This window comes from Pseudophryne corroboree, chromosome 11, assembly GCF_028390025.1.
Source record: "Pseudophryne corroboree isolate aPseCor3 chromosome 11, aPseCor3.hap2, whole genome shotgun sequence".
Taxonomy (NCBI): domain Eukaryota; kingdom Metazoa; phylum Chordata; class Amphibia; order Anura; family Myobatrachidae; genus Pseudophryne; species Pseudophryne corroboree.
In genome coordinates, this window is record NC_086454.1 from 163,541,024 (window position 1) to 163,558,217 (window position 17,194).

Genomic DNA, 17,194 nt, shown 5'->3' on the forward strand with positions numbered 1-17,194 from the left:
AAGGACCGATGAACCTTGGAGCGAATTTCATGGTGGGCACCTTCAACCGGAGATTACGTGTGGACAGCCATACCCTGTCCCCAACTTTATATTGAGGTGCGGCTCGCCGTTTCTTATCTGCGAAGAACTTGTACTGGACAGAAACCTTCTTAAGATTAGCATGAACCTTTCTCCAAATTTGTCCAAAGTGTTGTAGAGTGGACGCTATAGCAGGAACCTCTACTATCGGAAGGCTTGGAAATTCTGGAACACGGGGATGAAACCCGTAGTTGACGAAGAATGGTGATTCCCCAGTGGAAGAATGAAACAAATGGTTATGGGCAAACTCCGCCCAAGGCAACAACTCCACCCAGTTGTCCTGTGAAGGAGAGAGATACAAACAAAGAAAAGTCTCTAGATCTTGATTGACTTGTTCCGTTTGACCATTTGTTTGGGGATGATAAGCAGACGAAAACTTAAGTTTAATTTGTAGGGTTGAACAGAGGGCTTTCCAAAACCTGGCGGTGAACTGTACTCCACGGTCAGAAACAATCTCTTGTGGCAACCCATGCAAACGAAAATGTTCTCGGATAAACAGTAGAGCCAGTTTTGGTGCTGTCGGGAGACCAGTCAAAGGCACAAAGTGTGCCATCTTCGAAAAACGGTCAACGATAACCCAAACGGTGTTGCAACCCTTGGAACAGGGCAAGTCAGTGATGAAGTCCATGGAAATGTGAGTCCAGGGTCTCACAGGGATAGGCAGAGGACGAAGTAACCCTGCAGGAGGCAGACGAGGAGATTTATGTTGTGTACATTGGGGACAAGAATTAACGCAATCTTGTACATCCTTCCTCATGGTGTTCCACCAGTAAGACCTTTGCAGAAACTTGTACATCTTCTGGGCACCGGGATGACCGGAAAACTTGGAGTTATGGACCCACAGTAGTATTCCTGGCCGGAATCTAGCTGGTACGGACATTCTTCCAGGAGGTGGAGCTGGAGTAGTTAAAGCAGCAGAGACAGAAACTGGATTCAGAATTAAACCCCGCTCAGGAGGTTCATCCTCGTCTGTGGAAACTTGTGAACGGGAAAGCGCATCTGCTTTAATGTTGAGAGTCCCGGCCCGGTACTTGATAATGAACGAGAATCGGGAAAAGAAAAGTGCCCATCTCGCCTGGCGAGGATTCAAGCATTGTGCGGATTTGATGTACAGCAAATTCTTGTGATCCGTGTAGATGGTAAACACATGTTTAGCCCCTTCCAGAAGATATCTCCACTCTTCCAAGGCAGATTTGATAGCCAAGAGTTCCTGGTCTCCAATAGTGTAATTTCGTTCGGCCGGAGAGAATTTACGAGAATGGAAGCCACACGGATGTAATTTCTTATCAGAGGAGTACTGGGAGAGAACAGCCCCAACCCCGACTGAAGACGCATCAACTTCTAAGAAGAAGGGTTCATCGAAATTTGGTTGTTGGAGAACTGGAGCCGTCATGAAAGCTAACTTTAAGTGAGAAAAAGCTACAATGGCTTCCGGAGGCCACAAACTTGGATTAGAACCCTTCCTCGTCAGGGCGGTCATGGGCGCAACAATGGTGGAGAAACCCTTAATGAATTTCCTGTAGTAGTTCGCAAAGCCCAGGAACCTTTGTATTGCTTTCAAAGAAAGAGGCTGAGTCCAGTCACGAATGGCAGACAGCTTTTCCGGATCCATGCGAAGCTCCGTCCCCGAGATGATATAACCGAGGAACGGAATAGATGTTACTTCAAAGGTACATTTGGAAAGCTTGGCATAGAGATGATTCTCTCGTAAACGGTGGAGCACCTCTTTGACTTGAGTCCTGTGTTCGACAAGATTCTTGGAAAAGATCAGTATGTCGTCCAAATATACCACAACACTCTGATACAGCATGTCACGAAAGATTTCATTGACGAATCCCTGGAAAACCGCAGGAGCATTACTAAGACCAAACGGCATCACCAAGTATTCGTAATGCCCATCTCGGGTATTAAAGGCAGTCTTCCATTCATCCCCCTCTTGGATGCGTATAAGATTATAAGCTCCCCTCAAGTCGAGTTTGGAAAAAATGCGGGCACCACGAACCTTATCAAATAATTCTGTGATTAGTGGCAAGGGGTATTTATTCTTAATAGTAATGTCGTTTAAGCCGCGGTAGTCGATGCATGGTCTCAACCCCCCGTCCTTTTTCTTCACGAAAAAGAAGCCCGCACCAGCAGGGGAGGAAGAGGGGCGAATAAATCCCTTGAGCATATTGGACTTAATATACTCCGACATGGCTTGAGTCTCGGGAAGAGACAGAGGATATGTGCGACCACGGGGTGGCGTCTTCCCTGGGACAAGGTCAATAGGGCAGTCCCAAGGCCTGTGAGGTGGTAACAGGTCAGCAGCTTGTTCCGAAAATACGTCCTTGTACCCTTGATATGCCTCCGGAATGTGCTCTTCATCCGTTTTGGAGGTGACACGGAGCGGACAAACAGGAGTAAGACAATTAGTGTGACAAAAGGAACTCCAGGACATAATTTGTGACGACTTCCAGTCGATGTGGGGATTATGACTTTTTAGCCAAGGCATTCCAAGAACCAGATCATGGGGCATTTCTGGGATTACCAAGAGTTCCAAATCTTCCTGATGTAGAGCCCCGACCTGCAGCTTAACTGGCCCCGTGCGCCACATTATAAGACCTTTGGAAATTTTAGTCCCGTTGATAGCCGTCAGTGAAATTGGCCGCTCGATAGGCCGTAACTTTAAACCCAAGCTTTGGGCACAGAAGGAAGAAATGAAGTTCCCTGCAGCTCCGGAATCCAATAGGGCTTCACAAGACTTGGAGACTGAATCGGAGACTAGAGTTACTGGAAGCAAACAGTCCGAAGTTGGAGAAGCTTTTGTCGTAACCCCCAGCTTGACTCCTCCGGAACAAGCTAGGCCTGCCCGTTTCCCAGACGAGATTTACAAGATTTAAGAAAATGATCCGCGGCTCCACAGTAAAGGCAGAGTTTACCCTCACGACGACGCTGTCGTTCTTCCGGAGACAGTCGGGATCGGTTAATTTGCATGGGCTCATCTGAGCTAGGTGAGGCCACCGGTCTAGGAGTAGGATTCCGGAACCTGGAACGATCCGGACGGCTACGTTCTCTTCCACGCTCCTGCATCCGAAGATCCACCTTGACGCAAAGGGAAATCAGATCTTCTAATGGATCCGGCAGATCTCTGGTAACCAGCTCATCTTTCAGCCGGTCGGAAAGACCGTTCCAGAAGGCAGCTCTCAGGGCGTCATTATTCCAGCGTACTTCGGAAGCAATGGTCTGGAAATGAACCACGTACTGACCCACGGAACGGGCGCCCTGTCGAACACAGAGCAAGTCGGAAGAAGCAGTGGTCATTCTGCCGGGTTCGTCGAAAATCCTTCGAAAGGACGAGATGAAGTTGGTATAGTTGGAAACCATGGGATCAGATCGTTCCCATAATGGAGACACCCAATCCAAAGCAGAACCTTCCAGCAGAGAAATAATATATGCTACCTTGGACCGGTCTGTAGGAAAGTTGTGTGCAAGTAGCTCGAAATGTACCTCGCATTGGTTCAAGAAACCATGACAATTTTTAGGATTCCCATTATAGCGGGACGGAGTAGGCAGCTGAAGGCGTGGAGTGATACTGGCCGATGGTTGTACATTGCTGGCAACGGCGACTGGTGCGACTACTGGAACAGGTGCCGGAATTACTGAGGCTAGAGACGCCTGAATCTGATCCAGACGCCCGGACAACTGCTGGAGGTACTGCATCACCTGGCCTTGTGCCGCTTCCTGACTTTGTACTCGAGAAGCCAGGTTCTGGATGGCACTTGAGTCCGTGTTCCGATTCCCCGGGTCCATGTGCCTGAGTATACTATCACTGACCTGGTTTGGGAGTGTTGTGGACTCGGGGCTTCTTCCGATGACCGGGAAGAGGAACCGCTACTGGGTCGCAGTAGAGATGGCCGGATGTAGGTCTTCCTCATGCAGGATTAAGACAGCAGGCAGGAAGCACAGAGGAATTCTTGAAGGTCTCCTGAAAGACAAAACTTGTAGAAATACTGAAGGCTGAGGTACTGAGATATTGATGGCACTGTGGTGTTGGAGACACTGTGGTGTTGGAGGCACTGAGGTGCTGGGAGTACAGGGAGTGCTGGGAGGCACTCGGAGGCATGAGGGTGCTTGGAGGCACGGAGGTGCTTGGAGGCACGAAGGTGCTTGGAGGCACGAGGTGCTTGGAGGCACGAGGTGCTTGGAGGCAGGGAGGTGCTTGGAGGCACGAGGTAATTGGAGGCACGGAGGTACTTGGAGGCACGAGGTGCTTGGAGGCACGAGGTAATTGGAGGCACGGAGGTGCTTGGAGGCACGGAGGTGCTTGGAGGCACGAGGTAATTGGAGGCACGGAGGTGCTTGGAGGCACGAGGTGCTTGGAGGCACAGAGGTGCTTGGAGGCACGAGGTAATTGGAGGCACGGAGGTGCTTGGAGGCACGAGGTGCTTGGAGGCACGAGGTGCTTGGAGGCAGGGAGGTGCTTGGAGGCACGAGGTAATTGGAGGCACGGAGGTACTTGGAGGCACGAGGTGCTTGGAGGCACGAGGTAATTGGAGGCACGGAGGTGCTTGGAGGCATGAGGTGCTTGGAGGCACGAAGGTGCTTGGAGGCACGGAGGTACTTGGAGGCACGGGGTGCTTGGAGGCACGGGGTGCTTGGAGGCACAGGATGCTTGGAGGCACAGGATGCTTGGAGGCACAGGATGCTTGGAGGCACAGGAGATCACAGGGACGAGGGAGCTCTGGAATCACAGCTTCCGCAGGAGAAACGAAGATACTCAGGCACCGGATCTCTGCCTGGTGTCTGGTTTTAAATCCCCCGCCCTAGCCTGATTGGCGGAGCAGGCAGGTGACGTCAGACCTGCTCTGCCTCCTTGCCCTCGCTTATGATGGCGGCGTCCTTGCTTCCGGGAAGCCGCCGGAGGGACGCGCCGACCCGCCGCCGAAGCCGGAGACCGTCAGGAGAAGAGAGGCGCCGGGCAGACCAGGCCACCCGCAGGGACAAGCACGGTCGCCGCTGCCCGAGGTGCGTGACAGTACCCCCTCCTCCAGGAGTGGCCCCTGGACACTTCCCGGGCTTAGTCGGATGTCTGGAGTGGAAGATCCGAACCAGACGAGGAGCCGTTACTTCAGTAGCTTCAATCCAACTTCTCTCCTCAGGACCATAACCCTTCCAGTCCACCAAGTACTGTAATTTTTTATGAAGATAACGAGAGTCAAGAATAGCTTTGATTTCAAACTCCGCTCCAGCTTCTGCCACTACAGACGTTGGCCTAGGGAATGCTGAGTGGAACCGATTCAGAATGAGGGGACGGAGTAGAGAAACATGAAAGGCGTTAGGTATTCGAAGATGGGCAGGCAAACCCAGTTTACAGACCACAGGATTTAAGACTTGTTTCACCGGGTAAGGACCGATGAACCTTGGAGCGAATTTCATGGTGGGCACCTTCAACCGGAGATTACGTGTGGACAGCCATACCCTGTCCCCAACTTTATATTGAGGTGCGGCTCGCCGTTTCTTATCTGCGAAGAACTTGTACTGGACAGAAACCTTCTTAAGATTAGCATGAACCTTTCTCCAAATTTGTCCAAAGTGTTGTAGAGTGGACGCTATAGCAGGAACCTCTACTATCGGAAGGCTTGGAAATTCTGGAACACGGGGATGAAACCCGTAGTTGACGAAGAATGGTGATTCCCCAGTGGAAGAATGAAACAAATGGTTATGGGCAAACTCCGCCCAAGGCAACAACTCCACCCAGTTGTCCTGTGAAGGAGAGAGATACAAACAAAGAAAAGTCTCTAGATCTTGATTGACTTGTTCCGTTTGACCATTTGTTTGGGGATGATAAGCAGACGAAAACTTAAGTTTAATTTGTAGGGTTGAACAGAGGGCTTTCCAAAACCTGGCGGTGAACTGTACTCCACGGTCAGAAACAATCTCTTGTGGCAACCCATGCAAACGAAAATGTTCTCGGATAAACAGTAGAGCCAGTTTTGGTGCTGTCGGGAGACCAGTCAAAGGCACAAAGTGTGCCATCTTCGAAAAACGGTCAACGATAACCCAAACGGTGTTGCAACCCTTGGAACAGGGCAAGTCAGTGATGAAGTCCATGGAAATGTGAGTCCAGGGTCTCACAGGGATAGGCAGAGGACGAAGTAACCCTGCAGGAGGCAGACGAGGAGATTTATGTTGTGTACATTGGGGACAAGAATTAACGCAATCTTGTACATCCTTCCTCATGGTGTTCCACCAGTAAGACCTTTGCAGAAACTTGTACATCTTCTGGGCACCGGGATGACCGGAAAACTTGGAGTTATGGACCCACAGTAGTATTCCTGGCCGGAATCTAGCTGGTACGGACATTCTTCCAGGAGGTGGAGCTGGAGTAGTTAAAGCAGCAGAGACAGAAACTGGATTCAGAATTAAACCCCGCTCAGGAGGTTCATCCTCGTCTGTGGAAACTTGTGAACGGGAAAGCGCATCTGCTTTAATGTTGAGAGTCCCGGCCCGGTACTTGATAATGAACGAGAATCGGGAAAAGAAAAGTGCCCATCTCGCCTGGCGAGGATTCAAGCATTGTGCGGATTTGATGTACAGCAAATTCTTGTGATCCGTGTAGATGGTAAACACATGTTTAGCCCCTTCCAGAAGATATCTCCACTCTTCCAAGGCAGATTTGATAGCCAAGAGTTCCTGGTCTCCAATAGTGTAATTTCGTTCGGCCGGAGAGAATTTACGAGAATGGAAGCCACACGGATGTAATTTCTTATCAGAGGAGTACTGGGAGAGAACAGCCCCAACCCCGACTGAAGACGCATCAACTTCTAAGAAGAAGGGTTCATCGAAATTTGGTTGTTGGAGAACTGGAGCCGTCATGAAAGCTAACTTTAAGTGAGAAAAAGCTACAATGGCTTCCGGAGGCCACAAACTTGGATTAGAACCCTTCCTCGTCAGGGCGGTCATGGGCGCAACAATGGTGGAGAAACCCTTAATGAATTTCCTGTAGTAGTTCGCAAAGCCCAGGAACCTTTGTATTGCTTTCAAAGAAAGAGGCTGAGTCCAGTCACGAATGGCAGACAGCTTTTCCGGATCCATGCGAAGCTCCGTCCCCGAGATGATATAACCGAGGAACGGAATAGATGTTACTTCAAAGGTACATTTGGAAAGCTTGGCATAGAGATGATTCTCTCGTAAACGGTGGAGCACCTCTTTGACTTGAGTCCTGTGTTCGACAAGATTCTTGGAAAAGATCAGTATGTCGTCCAAATATACCACAACACTCTGATACAGCATGTCACGAAAGATTTCATTGACGAATCCCTGGAAAACCGCAGGAGCATTACTAAGACCAAACGGCATCACCAAGTATTCGTAATGCCCATCTCGGGTATTAAAGGCAGTCTTCCATTCATCCCCCTCTTGGATGCGTATAAGATTATAAGCTCCCCTCAAGTCGAGTTTGGAAAAAATGCGGGCACCACGAACCTTATCAAATAATTCTGTGATTAGTGGCAAGGGGTATTTATTCTTAATAGTAATGTCGTTTAAGCCGCGGTAGTCGATGCATGGTCTCAACCCCCCGTCCTTTTTCTTCACGAAAAAGAAGCCCGCACCAGCAGGGGAGGAAGAGGGGCGAATAAATCCCTTGAGCATATTGGACTTAATATACTCCGACATGGCTTGAGTCTCGGGAAGAGACAGAGGATATGTGCGACCACGGGGTGGCGTCTTCCCTGGGACAAGGTCAATAGGGCAGTCCCAAGGCCTGTGAGGTGGTAACAGGTCAGCAGCTTGTTCCGAAAATACGTCCTTGTACCCTTGATATGCCTCCGGAATGTGCTCTTCATCCGTTTTGGAGGTGACACGGAGCGGACAAACAGGAGTAAGACAATTAGTGTGACAAAAGGAACTCCAGGACAGAATTTGTGACGACTTCCAGTCGATGTGGGGATTATGACTTTTTAGCCAAGGCATTCCAAGAACCAGATCATGGGGCATTTCTGGGATTACCAAGAGTTCCAAATCTTCCTGATGTAGAGCCCCGACCTGCAGCTTAACTGGCCCCGTGCGCCACATTATAAGACCTTTGGAAATTTTAGTCCCGTTGATAGCCGTCAGTGAAATTGGCCGCTCGATAGGCCGTAACTTTAAACCCAAGCTTTGGGCACAGAAGGAAGAAATGAAGTTCCCTGCAGCTCCGGAATCCAATAGGGCTTCACAAGACTTGGAGACTGAATCGGAGACTAGAGTTACTGGAAGCAAACAGTCCGAAGTTGGAGAAGCTTTTGTCGTAACCCCCAGCTTGACTCCTCCGGAACAAGCTAGGCCTGCCCGTTTCCCAGACGAGATTTACAAGATTTAAGAAAATGATCCGCGGCTCCACAGTAAAGGCAGAGTTTACCCTCACGACGACGCTGTCGTTCTTCCGGAGACAGTCGGGATCGGTTAATTTGCATGGGCTCATCTGAGCTAGGTGAGGCCACCGGTCTAGGAGTAGGATTCCGGAACCTGGAACGATCCGGACGGCTACGTTCTCTTCCACGCTCCTGCATCCGAAGATCCACCTTGACGCAAAGGGAAATCAGATCTTCTAATGGATCCGGCAGATCTCTGGTAACCAGCTCATCTTTCAGCCGGTCGGAAAGACCGTTCCAGAAGGCAGCTCTCAGGGCGTCATTATTCCAGCGTACTTCGGAAGCAATGGTCTGGAAATGAACCACGTACTGACCCACGGAACGGGCGCCCTGTCGAACACGGAGCAAGTCGGAAGAAGCAGTGGTCATTCTGCCGGGTTCGTCGAAAATCCTTCGAAAGGACGAGATGAAGTTGGTATAGTTGGAAACCATGGGATCAGATCGTTCCCATAATGGAGACACCCAATCCAAAGCAGAACCTTCCAGCAGAGAAATAATATATGCTACCTTGGACCGGTCTGTAGGAAAGTTGTGTGCAAGTAGCTCGAAATGTACCTCGCATTGGTTCAAGAAACCATGACAATTTTTAGGATTCCCATTATAGCGGGACGGAGTAGGCAGCTGAAGGCGTGGAGTGATACTGGCCGATGGTTGTACATTGCTGGCAACGGCGACTGGTGCGACTACTGGAACAGGTGCCGGAATTACTGAGGCTAGAGACGCCTGAATCTGATCCAGACGCCCGGACAACTGCTGGAGGTACTGCATCACCTGGCCTTGTGCCGCTTCCTGACTTTGTACTCGAGAAGCCAGGTTCTGGATGGCACTTGAGTCCGTGTTCCGATTCCCCGGGTCCATGTGCCTGAGTATACTATCACTGACCTGGTTTGGGAGTGTTGTGGACTCGGGGCTTCTTCCGATGACCGGGAAGAGGAACCGCTACTGGGTCGCAGTAGAGATGGCCGGATGTAGGTCTTCCTCATGCAGGATTAAGACAGCAGGCAGGAAGCACAGAGGAATTCTTGAAGGTCTCCTGAAAGACAAAACTTGTAGAAATACTGAAGGCTGAGGTACTGAGATATTGATGGCACTGTGGTGTTGGAGACACTGTGGTGTTGGAGGCACTGAGGTGCTGGGAGTACAGGGAGTGCTGGGAGGCACTCGGAGGCATGAGGGTGCTTGGAGGCACGGAGGTGCTTGGAGGCACGAAGGTGCTTGGAGGCACGAGGTGCTTGGAGGCACGAGGTGCTTGGAGGCAGGGAGGTGCTTGGAGGCACGAGGTAATTGGAGGCACGGAGGTACTTGGAGGCACAAGGTGCTTGGAGGCACGAGGTAATTGGAGGCACGGAGGTGCTTGGAGGCACGGAGGTGCTTGGAGGCACGAGGTAATTGGAGGCACGGAGGTGCTTGGAGGCACGAGGTGCTTGGAGGCACGGAGGTGCTTGGAGGCACGAGGTAATTGGAGGCACGGAGGTGCTTGGAGGCACGAGGTGCTTGGAGGCACGAGGTGCTTGGAGGCAGGGAGGTGCTTGGAGGCACGAGGTAATTGGAGGCACGGAGGTACTTGGAGGCACGAGGTGCTTGGAGGCACGAGGTAATTGGAGGCACGGAGGTGCTTGGAGGCATGAGGTGCTTGGAGGCACGAAGGTGCTTGGAGGCACGGAGGTACTTGGAGGCACGGGGTGCTTGGAGGCACGGGGTGCTTGGAGGCACAGGATGCTTGGAGGCACAGGATGCTTGGAGGCACAGGAGATCACAGGGACGAGGGAGCTCTGGAATCACAGCTTCCGCAGGAGAAACGAAGATACTCAGGCACCGGATCTCTGCCTGGTGTCTGGTTTTAAATCCCCCGCCCTAGCCTGATTGGCGGAGCAGGCAGGTGACGTCAGACCTGCTCTGCCTCCTTGCCCTCGCTTATGATGGCGGCGTCCTTGCTTCCGGGAAGCCGCCGGAGGGACGCGCCGACCCGCCGCCGAAGCCAGAGACCGTCAGGAGAAGAGAGGCGCCGGGCAGACCAGGCCACCCGCAGGGACAAGCGCGGTCGCCGCTGCCCGAGGTGCGTGACACTAAGGATTCTAACTTGTCTGGAAGGTTACGAGTGGCAAGTTCATCTTTGATTTTCTCTGATAGACCATTTCAAAATGCTGCATAGAGTGCCTCATTATGCCTGCTTAATTCAGAAGCCAATATTTGGAATTGAACCAGGTATTGGCCAACAGAGTGAGACCTTTGGCGGAGATATAAGATGTCTGTGGAAGCAGATGTCACTCTCCCAGGTTCATCGAAAATCGGGCGATAAGATGTTACAAAGTCTTTATATGAAGACAATATTGCATTGGATTTTTCCCAGAATGGAGATGCCCAGTCCAAGGCTGACCCAGAGAGAAGGGAGATGATATGCCACCTTGGTACGCCCAGTTGGAAAGTGAATCTCACATTGATTAATAAAAAACTGCAATTTTTGGGGTTCCCGTCAAATTTGGTAGGAATAGGAAGCTGGAGCCGAGACACTGAAGATGGAGGAAAAGCTGGAGGATGTGAAGGTGAATGAAGTGTAGCTCCATGACCCTTGAGTAAAGCTTGAACAACATCTAGGTGAATGGACAATTCTTGCAGGCAATGAATCACCTGACCCTGTGCAGCCTCTTGATGATCTAGGCGTGTGGCTAGGATCTGGACTGGTCCTGCAGATGAAGCCTGATCCTTGGCTGGATCCATTTGGTCAGTACAAACTGTCATGCCTGAGGGTTGAGTTTGGTTTGGACAGGTGTTTGTGGCTGGAGCTAACACAAAGGAATTATAAATGAATTGAAGAGGCTTTAACCAGCCTAACCCAGTGCATAGACTTTAAAGAATCATTGATGTTTTAGCAGTGACAAGCCCAGAGGCAATTATAATAAAGAATAAAACTTTTATTAAAGAACAACATCCATGATTCACTGCAGTTACTGTACAGAAGATACCAGGTTAGCCACAGGAATGATGACTGGAATGAAACTGGATTGGACTGAAGAAGACAAAGTTAAAATAATAATATCCTAAATGAAACTGGATTGGACTGTAGTGCTGACCGGGCTTGATGCAGAATCTTGACACTTGACAGTATTAAAGTAAGACACAGTTCAAATGACAATAGTATCCGGAATGGAACCAAAACAGACTGGAGGGCTTACCGGGCTTGGGGGGTCATTCCGAGTTGTTCGCTCGCAAGCTGCTTTTAGCAGCTTTGCACACGCTAAGCCGCCGCCTACTGGAAGTGAATCTTAGCTTATCAAAATTGGGAACGAAAGATTCGCAATATTGCGAAAATACTTCTCTGTGCAGTTTCTGAGTAGCTCGAGACTTACTCTGCCAGTGCGATCAGTTCAGTGCTTGTCGTTCCTGGTTTGACGTCACAAACACACCCAGCGTTCGCCCAGACACTCCTCCGTTTCTCCAGCCACTCCCGCGTTTTTCCCAGAAACGGTAGCGTTTTTTCACACACTCCCATAAAACGGCCAGTTTCCGCCCAGAAACACCCACTTCCTGTCAATCACACTCCGATCACCAGAACGAAGAAAAAACCTCGTAATGCCGTGAGTAAAATACCAAACTGCATAGCAAATTTACTTGGCGCAGTCGCACTGCGGACATTGCGCATGCGCATTAGCGACTAATCGCTCCGTTGCGAGAAAAAAATACAGAGCGAACAACTCGGAATGACCCCCTTGATCCGGAATCTTAACACTGGCAGTATTGCAGAAAGACACTGAAGAAAGGCAAAGTCCAAATAGTAATGGTAGCTGGAATTGAATCGGGACGGACTGGATCATACAAAGTCACTGGAATGAAGGCGCTAAGCACAGAGCTGTTACTTCCTGCATAGAGACTGTTGTACTGAGTAATTGGTAATCCTAGGAAGAAACCTTTATACCTTGCAGTGTGGATTCATTGGATGTTGCAGTCAGCTGATAAAAGGAGCTCTAGGATTGGACAATGGAGGATCAGCTGATGGAATCCAAGATGGCAGCGCCCATGTCTGAATTTGGAGGGAAACTCTGACTAGGCCCAAACACCAGAAAGTAAGCACAATGAGAAATAAACACTGAAACAATGGAAGACAGCGATGTGAAGTGCTATGCACAGAAGCAGCAACCGCTGCAGGAGACTTCATGCTGGATCAGCGCTGGTGGACCTCTGGGAGCAATGTGTAGATACAGCGCGCACGGACCTTTGCGCCAGCCAGGACAGACATTGCATCGGTAAGAAAGTCCGGAGTGTGACAAAATCCATATATAGCAGGTTCAGGTACAAACAGAGCCGGCGCTTCCATTAGGCAGCTTTAGGCAGCTGCCTATGGGTGCCGGGACCTGAGGAGGCGGCCCGCTGAGACTGCCTAGTAGAAAAATGAAGGATGTCTCTGAAATAGAGACACCCTTGTTTTTAGATTAGGGGTCGGCGGGCATAGGAGCAGCGCATGTGTCATCAGCTGCTCAGGGAGTCAGGCACAGGTGACTCTCAGCCATAGAGATCGGCGCCACTGCCAGCAAGAGAGGATGCAGAGCTGACAGGCAGGCGCCAGGGATAGAGGAGGACAGCGCGTTACCTGCCGCCGGAACTTCCAGGTTCCCTGCAGGCGTCTAAGCGGCATTGAGCTTGTGCAGAAGCTGCAGCTGTACCCGGCCAGCGCTTTCAGCTGCATGTCCTGAATTCTTGGCAGCAAGGACGGACGGACAAACAGCGCTTGACCTGAGCCGCCCCCACAGCACAGTATAGTCGCCGAGCAGAGAAGGAGAAACGAATCTAAGGTGAGGTAAGAATCTTCCCTCAGCATACACAACACTGAACTGCCAATGCAGTGGGGGATCTTGTATCCTTACGAGGCTCTCCTCCACGATGTTCCCAGGTGAGGCCCTGTGTCCCAGCTCCCCCTATGATGTCCCTAGGTCCAATGTACCTCTTCCCCCCTGATGTCCCTAGGTCCTATGTACCTCTCCCCCCATGTCCCTAGGTCCTATGTACTCCCCCCCCCCTGATGTCCCTAGGTCCAATGTACCTCTTCCCCTTTGATGTCCCTTGGTCCTATGTACCTCTCCCCCCCATGTCCCTAGGTCCTATGTACTCCTCCCCCCCAATGTCCCTAGGTCCAATGTACCTCTCTCCCCACCCTGATGTACCTAGGTCCTATGTACCTCCCCCCCCCCTGATTTCCCTAGGTCCTATGTACCTCTCCCTCCCCCCTGATGTCCCTAGGTCCTATGTACCTCTCCCTCCCCCTGATGTCCCTAGGTCCTATGTACCTCCCCCCCCCCCCCGATTTCCCTAGGTCCTATGTACCTCTCCCTCCCCCACTGATGTCCCTAGGTCCTATGTACCTCTCCCCCCCGATGTCCCTAGGTTCTGCGTACCTCTCCCACCCCCCGATGTCCCTAGGTTCTATGTACCTCCCCCCCTGATGTCCCTAGGTCCCATGTCCCTCCTCACCCATCCCCTGTCTTGTGCCCAATGTCCTGTGTCACCCTTTCCCCCTCGTGTACTGTACATGTCCTGTGTCACCTCCCCCCATGTCCTCAGTTCCTGTGTCCCTCCTCTCCCTCTTTCCACCCTCATATGCCCAGGTACTGTCACCTTCTCCCCCTCATGTGTAAATGTCCTGTGTCACCTCCCCATGTCCCCAGGTCCTGTGTCCCACCTCCCCCCTGATGTCCCTAGGTCCTAAGTCCCTCCTTCCCTTTCCCCCATCTTGTGCCCATGTCCTGTGTCACCCCCTCCCACTCATGTTCCCAGGTACTGTCACCCCTTCCCCCTAATGTGTCCAGGGCTTGTGTCACCCCCCCCCAATATCCTGCGTCACCCCTCCCCCATGTCCCCAGGTCCTGTGTCCCACCTATCCCTCTCTCTACCCTCATGTCCCAGGTCCTGTGTCATCTCCTCCACCTCATGTCTACTGTACTTGTCCTGTGTCACCCCCTCTGATGTCCCTAGGTCCAATGTACCTCTTCCCCCCTGATGTCCCTAGGTCCTATGTACCTCTCCCCCCATGTCTCTAGGTCCTATGTACTACTCCCCCCCTGATGTCCCTAGGTCCAATGTACCTCTTCCCCCTTGATGTCCCTTGGTCCTATGTACTCCCCCCCCATGTCCCTAGGTCCTATGTTCTCCTCCCCCCCAATGTCCCTAGGTCCAATGTACCTCTCTCCCCACCCTGATGTCCCTAGGTCCTATGTATCTCTCCCCCCCCTGATTTCCCTAGGTCCTATGTACCTCTCCCTCCCCCCCGATTTCCCTAGGTCCTATGTACCTCTCCCCCCCCCCCCGATGTCCCTAGGTTCTGCGTACCTCTCCCACCCCCCGATGTCCCTAGGTTCTATGTACCTCCCCCTCTGATGTCCCTAGGTCCCATGTCCCTCCTCACCCATCCCCTGTCTTGTGCCCAATGTCCTGTGTCACCTTTCCCCCTCGTGTACTGTACATGTCCTGTGTCACCTCCCCCCATGTCCTCAGTTCCTGTGTCCCCCCTCTCCCTCTCTCCACCCTCATGTGCCCAGGTACTGTCACCTTCTCCCCTTCATGTGTAAATGTCCTGTGTCACCTCCCCATGTCCCCAGGTCCTGTGTCCCACCTCCCCCCTGATGTCCCTAGGTCCTAAGTCCCTCCTTCCCTTTCCCCCATCTTGTGCCCATGTCCTGTGTCACCCCCTCACACTCATGTTCCCAGGTACTGTCACCCCTTCCCCCTAATGTGTCCAGGGCTTGTGTCACCCCCCCCCCCCCCAATATCCTGCGTCACCCCTCCCCCATGTCCCCAGGTCCTGTGTCCCTCCTATCCCTCTCTATACCCTCATGTTCCAGGTCCTGTGTCATCTCCTCCACCTCATGTGTACTGTACTTGTCCGGTGTCACCACCCCCCATGTCCCAAGGTTCTGTGTCCCCCCTCTCCCTCATGTGCCCAGATCCTGTGTCACACACCCTCATATCCTTAGGTTCTATGTCCCTCCATCCCCTTTTACCTGCCTCATGTCCCCATGTCGCCCCTCATGTGCCCATGTCCTGTATCACAGCTTCACCGGGATCCTCAATCCCTTCAGGGGGGCAGAAAGCTCAAATTTTGCCTAGGGTGCTTAGAAACCTTGCACTGGCCCTGGGTACAAAGACCAGCAATATTACCAGCACAGGGTAATGCTATAATGTACCCATGGGCCTAGTACTCGTTGCTCCACTGCTAGGCCTTTCAGCTTGTCAGCTTGCGAGATGCAGTCTTCACATGGGCAGAGGAGAGACAACATCATCTCTTTAGAAAGAGACTTCCTCTGGCACCGGAGTTTCCACATAAACTCTTCTTTTTGAGCCTTCTACCCCTGACCCTTCCTCACAAGTGGCATTTCCTCTTCTTTGCAGATCTATCTCTCTTCTTGTCCTCTAGCCAGTGACTTATCTCGCCAGTGTATTTTCTTCTTTCTTCAGTGAGTATTTTCCTAATTTTACGGCATCTCTATCTTCTTTCTTCAGGAGCTATTCTCTGCTTCCAGTGCTTCCCTGAATTGGCCACTCCTCGGCCACACAGTTCATACAAACCGCCTTGAGGGGACAGTGCTATAACACAGAAAGCTGTGATTGGCCAGTCATCTGCAAGCCGTGACTGGCTCATGGATGGCTCCATTTTCAAAATGTTGCATTTCAATTGCATGTGCTTGAATTGGTTCAGACCCCAGCCATTCGTAGAAGAGACTTTGGCGAAACCTATCTGCCCACATGCCACTTTCAGCACCATCCTTTTCTGCTTCTCAGGCTTAATGGGTGATTCTTCACCTGTGATTTCACCCTGCAGACAGCCAAGGTACATCCCTGGGGCTTCCTCTCCTTCCTGAGAAGGCCATGTACCCTCACTAACACAGGACACCTTGCTACATTGCACCCCCTTTTCCTTTGCAGTCCCTACAAATCCATGATGATATAGTTGAAAAGCTCATGACATTCTTTGTTAGTCCCAACAGTGAGGGTTTATCCAATCTGGACAGACTGTAGTCCCACATTCCATTTTCACAGGTTCAGGGCACATCTCCTTTATAAATCCTGACTTTCTATTGTGAACTCTTCAGGCTAATTACTTCAGTCCACTGGGGGTACTCCTCTTTAGAAAGTGCAGAAGCCATCCACCGTTCATCCTTTAGATCTTCTGGAGTAACTACACCTCTTTAGTTCTTCCATGGCATCATTCTCCTCTTGGGTATCCACTGCTAACTGCAGACATTTCTCATGGAGCATCTCCACTGGCTCTTTGTCTTCTACCAAAACCAATCTTCCCACAGCACTCAGACCATCTACTTAGTCACTCCACCTAGCTCCAACAGGTCTTCCCCAGCTCCCCATCAGTGCCATCCTTTTTCTCTTTCCAGGCACCACAGATGATAGATCCTGCAAAGTCCCCCTCCTGTACAGCTGAGGTGCATCCCTGACTTCCTCTCCTTCTGTGCTATCCTCCTTCACTATCATGGGGCACCTTGCTACAACACTGCACATCAAATTTGTACAATGTATAAAACTGTATTGTTCAAAACCACTCATTAAATTACTAGAAAAAGTCAGAATTATTAGCCATTTTATTCATAAATAAGAATACTAAATTTGTATGTTCTATAGCCTATTAGAACAAAAACAACAAATAAACAAACAAACAGCAGTGTGAATATTAGAGAGTCAACACTGTCGTATTATTAATAAGGGGGTAATAATAATTTAGTTTT

General features: G+C 51.0%; 1 protein-coding gene across 1 annotated transcript; it reads right to left on the minus strand.

Moving 5' to 3' along the window:
• Window positions 1–1,258: 1,258 nt before the first annotated feature.
• Window positions 1,259–11,210, minus strand: LOC134968698 (uncharacterized; the record flags this gene model as incomplete). Its single annotated transcript, XM_063944210.1, has 3 exons — window positions 10,908–11,210; window positions 6,721–7,725; window positions 1,259–2,263 (listed from the first exon to the last, which is right to left on the minus strand). Coding segments are annotated over exons 1-3 (2,313 nt in total), but the record flags the coding sequence as incomplete, so codon positions are not given.
• Window positions 11,211–17,194: the final 5,984 nt, after the last annotated feature.